The 8,146-nt window shown below is 36.5% G+C and overlaps 1 protein-coding gene across 1 annotated transcript in view; it reads left to right on the forward strand.

Annotated features, from left to right (window-relative positions):
• The window catches only part of fstl1a (follistatin-like 1a), a 16,156-nt gene that overhangs the window by 6,309 nt on the left and 1,701 nt on the right, over window positions 1–8,146 (forward strand). The window contains exons 3-9 of the mRNA XM_016471528.1: window positions 1,874–1,975; window positions 3,580–3,709; window positions 4,058–4,090; window positions 4,461–4,591; window positions 4,735–4,856; window positions 7,536–7,648; window positions 7,759–7,869. Coding sequence (XP_016327014.1) covers window positions 1,874–1,975; window positions 3,580–3,709; window positions 4,058–4,090; window positions 4,461–4,591; window positions 4,735–4,856; window positions 7,536–7,648; window positions 7,759–7,869 — 742 coding nt within the window. The remainder of the gene's footprint in view (window positions 1–1,873; window positions 1,976–3,579; window positions 3,710–4,057; window positions 4,091–4,460; window positions 4,592–4,734; window positions 4,857–7,535; window positions 7,649–7,758; window positions 7,870–8,146) is intronic.

Consider the following 8,146-nt stretch of genomic DNA (forward strand, 5'->3'; position numbering starts at 1 on the left):
CGAGGAACGCTGGCGAAGGCTCCCTCCTCAAAGAGAGCCCTCCGGGAGCGAAGCGTACGCAGTGGGAGACGCTCGCAATGCGGGCAGCCAGCCCCCTCGAGAGCCGACTCTGCGTGCTCTGCTCCCAAGCAAACCACGCACAGACTGTGTGTATCCCCACCTGTGATGTAGCGTGGGCAGGGAGGAACGCAATCTATAACGTGGCTTGCTCTCGCCCTTTGCATGCTTTGTCTTAGCGTGAGCTTTAGACATAGCTGCTTCTTTAGATTTTTTTCTCACAATAGACAGACAACAATAAATATGACTGACACACACAGAGCGCTTCGCTGAATGACAGAAAGCTGACGTAGTTGCACTTTTTTTGACAGACAACAATAAATAGGACCCACAAACACAGAGTTTTGACTGACACACACAGAGCGCTTTGCTGAATGACAGAAAGCTGATGACGGCTCCGCCGCACGTGCTTTTATAGCTTCCTGGTCATGACGTCACCTGCCCGTGACGTCTTGCCCAGCTATTGGACTGATTTCACATGTGATTCAGAGCGTGGTCACAGAAGGCATTCCCAAAGCGTTCTCCGACGCAACTCGAGTTCCTGAAGAGGAACTTCATTTGGACAACATTAAAGGCAATTTTCTCAATATTTAGATTTTTTTCCCAAATAGTTGTATCTCGGCCAAATATTGTCCTATCCTAACAAACCATACATCAATGGAAAGCTTATCGATTCAACTTTCAGATGATGTATAAATCTCACTTTCAAAAAATTGACCCTTATGACTGGTTTTGCGGTCCAGGGTCACATATTATTATATTATATTATATTATATTATATTATATTAAAGAATATTACCAGTGTTCTATTTTGGTCTTTTTTGGTTGCACTTTAAATAAAATGAAATAAATTAAACAATAAAATAAAACTTTGACAGAGGTGAAAGACTGCAAAGAGGTAGCTCAAAAACGACTGCTGCTTAAAAATAATTTTTCGATAGTATACTAGTACAAATGCTTTTCCTGTAGAAGGATCAGAGCACATTAGGATACACAGATGTTGCAGTTGGTTTGTATGTGTGTGTGTGTGTGTGTGTGTGTGTGGGAGTGTGTGCCATCTGTCTTGCAGTTGTGTGGTGCTGCTTTTATATGTGTGTTTTTCAGTGAGTGACAGCATGTGCTGGTGTATTGTCATGGTCAGACTCTTTGTTACTCACCCTCTTTATTAGATGGCAAAGGTCAACAGGTCTTGCTCCCATCTGGAGCTGTGTCAGGGCGGCTTTCACTTCAGTCTGCACCAATCAGACGGCACAACAAAAGGGCAGGACCTGTCTGAAGAGAGTGAATGAGCAAGTTCTGTTTATTTTTACAAACATGGTGGACAAGAGTACATAAAGTGCACTTTTGTACGACTAGGGTCTGTGTAATTGGATCATTTGTTATTTGGATGTTACCAAATAAAGAAAACAGCAACTTGATTGTCATTTATTAGTAGACAGTTCAGCTTCAGGTTTTGTTAGACGTGAACCAGCGCATTTTTATATAATGTATAGCCTGCCATCTTGTGGTTACGTCTAAAATACGCAGGTTTGTCTTTACCGATAAAAATGGGATTAGTTAGTGTTTGGCGTTTAGTATTTGGACTACATTAACTATTACTTTAAAACTAAGTAATAAAAAGTACTAAAACTATAGGCATAAACCTATATTATAACCGCTATAATTTCTGAGGAGTTTCCCCTCCTTCACCACTAGTTGGAGCCAAAGCACAACACTAAATGTCACTGTCAAATCGAAAAGGTCCTGTATACGCTGTTTGACAGCGTTGTGACAATACTGTAGGCCAACTCTTTGTTTCTCTGTGTGTTTTGTGCAGTTGGTAAGGAGTAAAAGTAAAGTTTGTGCCAATGTGTTTTGTGGAGCTGGGAGAGAATGTGCTGTGACAGAGAAAGGAGAACCAAGCTGTCTGTGTATTGAGGTGAGTCATTATTGTATTCAGCCACACATTCACTGGGACTTCGAGAAAAACAAAACAAAAAACACATGCTGCCTTTTCCACCAGGGTTGCCAGATCTGCTTTACAAAACTAGTACTAAAGTAGACCAATGATCAATTGAACCAACTACCATAACTCTAAATGCCACTCCCATACCTAAAATATATACAGGTGCATCTCAATAAATTAGAATGTCATGGAAAAGTTCATTTATTTCAGTAATTCAACTCAAATTGTAAAACTCGTGTATTAAATAAATTCAATGCACACAGACTGAAGTAGTTTAAGTCTTTGGTTCTTTTAATTGTGATGATTTTGAAGGCTCAGGAAACCTTTGCTGGTGTTTTGAGTTGATTAGCTGATTGGCATGTCACCATATTCTAATTTGTTGAGATAGTGAATTGGTGGGTTTTTGTTAAATGTGAGCCAAAATCATCACAATTAAAAGAACCAAAGACTTAAACTACTTCAGTCTGTGTGCATTGAATTTATTTAATACACGAGTTTCACAATTTGAGTTGAATTACTTGAAATAAATGAACTTTTCCACGACATTCTAATTTATTGAGATGCACCTGTATTTTACCCTTGATCTCGAAAATTAATGTATAGTAGTAGTAATAGTTTTTATAAAGGAGCTCATAGGAGTTCATAAAAGCCCTTTCCTGACAAAATAGCTTTACTCTGTTACTTCTTTCTCTGGAAAAATATATACATACATAATACAGAATAAGTTTTTCAATGCAAGCATTTCAGTTAAGCATTATTTATGCAATATGTTAAAATTTCAACTTTAATGTTAAATAAATAAATAAATAAAGTAACCAACAAACCTGCAGGAACAGTTTACAAGTAGAATCAGATAATTGGCAACCCTGTTTCCAACTGTGGCATTATCGCCCACATTTGCCCCTTACTGTTTTATAAACAAACTAGGTGTTTTACATGGCTAGACTAGGTTTTCATTTTTGGCCATCAAGTGGTGACCCAACAAGTAGCTTACCAAAATATTTTATCATACACAAGTAAACAAAAATGTCCTTAAAATCAGACAGTTTTTTAAAAAAGACCATGAACTGCAACATCCCAACAATATGGAAAATAAATAACATTAAAACATGACAGGAAAACACACACACACACATGCACGCGCACACACACACACACACACACACGCACGCACGCACGCACGCACGCACGCACGCACACACACACACACACTTAAATGTATAAATAACAACAGAATTGTAACTTACATACATGTAACAAACATTGGATCAGATATTGTCGGTTATTAGTTTGAGTTCATATTAAAATAACAGGTGAATTGTATTGGACACACAGGCTTTAACAACTAAACATGAAATGAGTTTTTACTTTTTACCATTTTAAAAGTTTATTTATTTATTTGCTATCCAAATATGCACATAGTTAATTGTCATATTCTTTTTTGTAATTTTTCTGTTATAACAGACCCGTGATCCATTTTCTTTGATTCAACATCCACTAGTTGAGAACAACTGAAATAAATGACATGGATATCTTGAATGTACACTTATTTCACTGTGTGTCTGTGTCTTGATCAGCAATGTAAACCCCATAAGCGTCCAGTTTGTGGCAGTAATGGGAAGACGTACCGTAATCACTGTGAGCTGCATCGTGATGCCTGTCTCACCGGACTCAAAGTTCAGGTTGCCCATGATGGACATTGTGAAGGTTAGTGTGTATGTGCTCTCCATTTAACAGGTTTATAGTGTTTTCTTTAATAGCTAGTGTCCACATAGCATAACATAGTTGCATTCATGGAATACTACAATACACATAACAGACCTTTCCATTTCAATGACGAGTATGTGTAGATGCTTGACCACAAACCACTATCATAGATGTTAATAGGAAATGTCATTGTAGCCTAGGAATTTAAATAATTGCAGCCATTTCCTCTCAGAAATGTCACTACAATTGGCCACATTTGAATACATAAATATGCAAGAAGAAAAAGCATCTCCTGTTTTCAGTTGTTGATGAAACTCACTGACCTGGTTTCTGTCTCTTCTCGTTTAGAGAAAAAATTGGAAAAAGTCACCAACAGCCCAAGTAAGTAAACACACATCTTTTAGGTTGAGAACTGAGTATCATTCAATATTTTATAAAAAATTTGGAATTATGCCTTTTTATTGTTAGAGTCTACCATATAACATTCAATACTCAAGTGTTTTTACTGAGCAGTTTTGTTTGGACAGAATGAAATATGTGATATAGGACTTAAAATTACTAAGATATTAGGTAGTGATTGAAAACAAAGGATTATATTTTAATTTTAATCTTTATCTATTCCAATGGGGTCTGACTGGGCCAAAGATGGTGGTCAATATGTTTTGAAAAGGCATAAAGTTACTTAGTTTTCAGATGTATAGTGCAATTGTAACATGTTGGGCCTATTTGTCCTGTTTGTTTGATTATTTAGTTGTTTGTTACCTTACGGACCGCAATGAGTTGAGGAGTCGTGTGATTGAATGGCTGCAGTCTGAGGCGGAGCCTGAAGGCTGGTTTTCTAAAGGATCCAACTTCTCAGATGTCCTCCTCAAATACTTCCAGGTTTGTATGTGTGTGTGTGTGTGTGTGTGTGTGTGTGTGTGTGTGTGTGTGTCAACATATTGATTAATTGAACACAATGCATTTGTCTTCAGAAATGCCGGTGTGTCTCACACGTTTATTTAATGCTGTTCGTGTTTCAACAGAACTATGATAATGGAGATGCTCAGCTGGATTCAACAGAATTCTTGAAGTTCATTCAACATAATGACACTGCAATAAATGTCACGTCTCCTTATGCTGAGGAGGAGAACAACCGCCTACTCAGGTCATAATGCTTGCATAATGCTTAAGAAATCATGCTATAATATGCCGATTTGTGACCCTGGACCACAAAACCAGTCTTAAGTCGCTTGGGTATATTTTTAGCAATAGCCAAAAAAACATGATATGGGTCAAAATGATCTATTTTTCTTTTATGCCAAAAATCATTAGGATATTAAGTAAAGATCATGTTCCATGAAGATATTTTGTACATTTCCTACTGTAAATATATCAAACCTTAATTTTTGATTAGTAATATGCATTGCTAAGAACTTCATTTGGACAACTTTAAAGGCGATTTTCTCAGTATTTAGATTTTTTTTTGCACCCTCAGATTCCAGATTTTCAAATAGTTGTATCTCAACCAAATATGGTCCTATCCTAACAAACCATACATCAATGGAAAGCTTATTTATTCAGCTTTCAGATGATGTATACATCTCAATTTCAAAAAATGGACCCTTATGACTGGTTTTGTGGTCCAGGGTCACATTTGATTTTGGTAGCCAAAATAAAGTGAGTAGTATTTTTCATTAGTTAGTTTTTCATTAAGTCCCATGTGAGTATAGATCATTTTAAACATATTTTTTGGGATAAATGGCTTTTACGGTGGAAAACGTGTACCTTCATTTTAGTTTAGTTTAATAATACATCTTTAAAAAAAAATCTCACATTCATTCAAATATATAATGTTCATAATAGGCATACTCTATCAAATTTATAATGTCCTCTTGCCCTTGTTGGTTTATCTCCATCTTATATGACTCACAGTCATGTTTTTTAAAATTTTTTTTATAAATCATTTGACCTGCACAAATCAGATGAACTGATGAAAGTGTGTCATTTGTAGATAGAGACAGTTTACAGTTGTGAGGTTTATTAACCTGAACACTTTCTTTATACTCGGCAGTATCTGTGTCAATAGTTTTATCAGTTCTTCTTTACAGCCGCTTCTGATCATTTCTATCTGAAGATTCTGAAAATCTTTTTGATAACCGATATATCTCTGGGCTAGTCTATAAAACGTAATGATTATGACCTCACTGTCCTCTGACCGAAGCACAAAGCAAGTCTTTCAGTAGCTTACAATTTAATCTCACAAGACAAAACAAGATATTGGTATCATATACAGCTTGTTTTTACTTTGTGCATTCAGCATTTAAGTTGTATTTTTATTTTGGTCAATAAAAATGGGCACAAAATCCATCATTTAGTAAATCTGATAAAGACCCCACGAGATTCACCGCTGTGACTGTTCCAGTGGTCTTCCGACCGATACGAGTTCTTCAAAAGGTCAGTGCTGATACTGATATCTACAGATGAGGGTGTTCAATGGCCAATGTGTATATGTAACACAGTTTGTAGGTTGTAATACAAATGCAGAATTGCTTGGCTGGTTAACACAATATTTCAGTACATAGTCCATTACTGTCCAATCTGTAACACATTTTAACATGGAAGTTCTTTTTCCTTTGTAAGCTCCCTCTGTGAGATATTTCATAGGCATTGTAATGCTTTGGAATTTGAATTGAATTAGGATTGAATGTAGAACGCTTAATAGCGAGGAAAAATAATTGGAGTTTATTCTTATAATTTTGTGAATGATCAAATCCCTTGACGGCTAGAAAGCAGACATGCAATCTTATTCCAAACCACTGTTATACTGCTATTCAAAAGTTTGAGGGTAGTATGATTTTTTTTTAAAGAAATGTATACTTTTATTCAGCAAGGATGCATGAAATTGATCAAAAGTGATAGTAAAGACATTTATATGGTTACAAAAGATTCCCATTTCAAATAAACGCTGCTATTTTGAACTTTGTATTCATCAAGAAAGTATCGCAGTTTCAACAAAAATTAATTAAGCAGCACAACTGCTTTCAAAATTGATAGAAATAATGGAAATGAGCAGCAAATTCGCATATGTGACCCTGGACCACAAAACCAGTCATAAGGGTCAATTTTTCAGAAATTGAGATTTATACATCCTCTGAAAGCTGAATAAATAAGCTTTCCATTGATGTCTGGTTTGTAAGGATAGGACAATATTTGGCCGAGATACAACTATTTGAAAATCTGGAATCTGAGGGTGCAAAAAATCAAAAGAGAAAATCGCTTTTAAAGTTGTCCAAATGAAGTTCTTAGCAATGCATATTACTAATCAAAAATTAAGTTTTGATATATTTACAGTAGGAAATTTACAAAATATCTTCATTGAACATGATCTTTACTTAATATCCTAATGATTTTTGGCATAAAAGAAAAATCAATAATTTTGACCTATACAATGTATTTTTGGCTATTGCTACAAATATACCCCAGCGACTTAAGACTGGTTTTGTGGGCCAGGGTCACGTATTAGGATCATGTGATACTGAAGACTGCTCTGAATTCTGCTTTGCCATCACTGTTTGCAAAAATATTTTTAAATCTTCCTGATCCCAATCTTTTAAACATTAGTGTACATTGTACATTCTGTATTGTCCTTTACCAGGAAAGAGAACCACAGAGAGCTATTATATGAAACTAAAATAATGCTGAGAATTTTATTTTAAATGGTAACTAGTTATTCCAGTAGCAATTTTGGATGATTGCGTCCATGAAAATGATTTTAATTAAGAAAAATATTGCACTGAAAAATGCAATAAAATATTAAAGGCAGTGGTGACTGTGTGTTCTGCAGGAGTCTGTGTGTGGATGCCCTCATTGAGCTGTCTGATGAGAATGCCGACTGGAAACTGAGCTTTGATGAGTTCTTGAACTGCCTCAGGCCTGGATTCAATCCTCCAGAGAGGAGTAAGATCTACAACCACTCGCTCCACTTTCTAGTATAATACATCTATAGACCTGTGTATGAACATATAGCCTGCGTAATATATGTATTGAGTGCTGTTACATGCTTTTAGAGTGTGCCTTAGAGGACGAGACGTACGAGGATGGTGCTGAGACTCAGATGGAATGTAACCGCTGCGTTTGTGCCTGCGGGAACTGGGTCTGCACTGCTGTTATTTGTGATGGTGAGCTAAAACCTGGGATATTGCTGCTGTTTTTTGTCCAGATCCAAGATGGCGGCGTGGTCGGACGCAGCGGCTACTCCGGGTCCCAAAAACAGTGTTTTTATGTCTGTTAGTCTCGTTTCCTCATCTTCAAATTTTTCACACACACTGCTTTGTGTACATAATCCCACAAAAGACTCCGTAATAGGTGTGTTTACATGCTCATGCACTACAAATCATCTGCACTGTTCCCCAGCCAGCTGCTTGACTTACGATGTTTCTCTTTGCACATGTACAG

The sequence above is a fragment of the Sinocyclocheilus anshuiensis genome, unplaced genomic scaffold, assembly GCF_001515605.1.
Source record: "Sinocyclocheilus anshuiensis isolate Anshui unplaced genomic scaffold, SAMN03320099.WGS_v1.1 scaffold2166, whole genome shotgun sequence".
Classification (NCBI taxonomy): Eukaryota; Metazoa; Chordata; class Actinopteri; order Cypriniformes; family Cyprinidae; genus Sinocyclocheilus; species Sinocyclocheilus anshuiensis.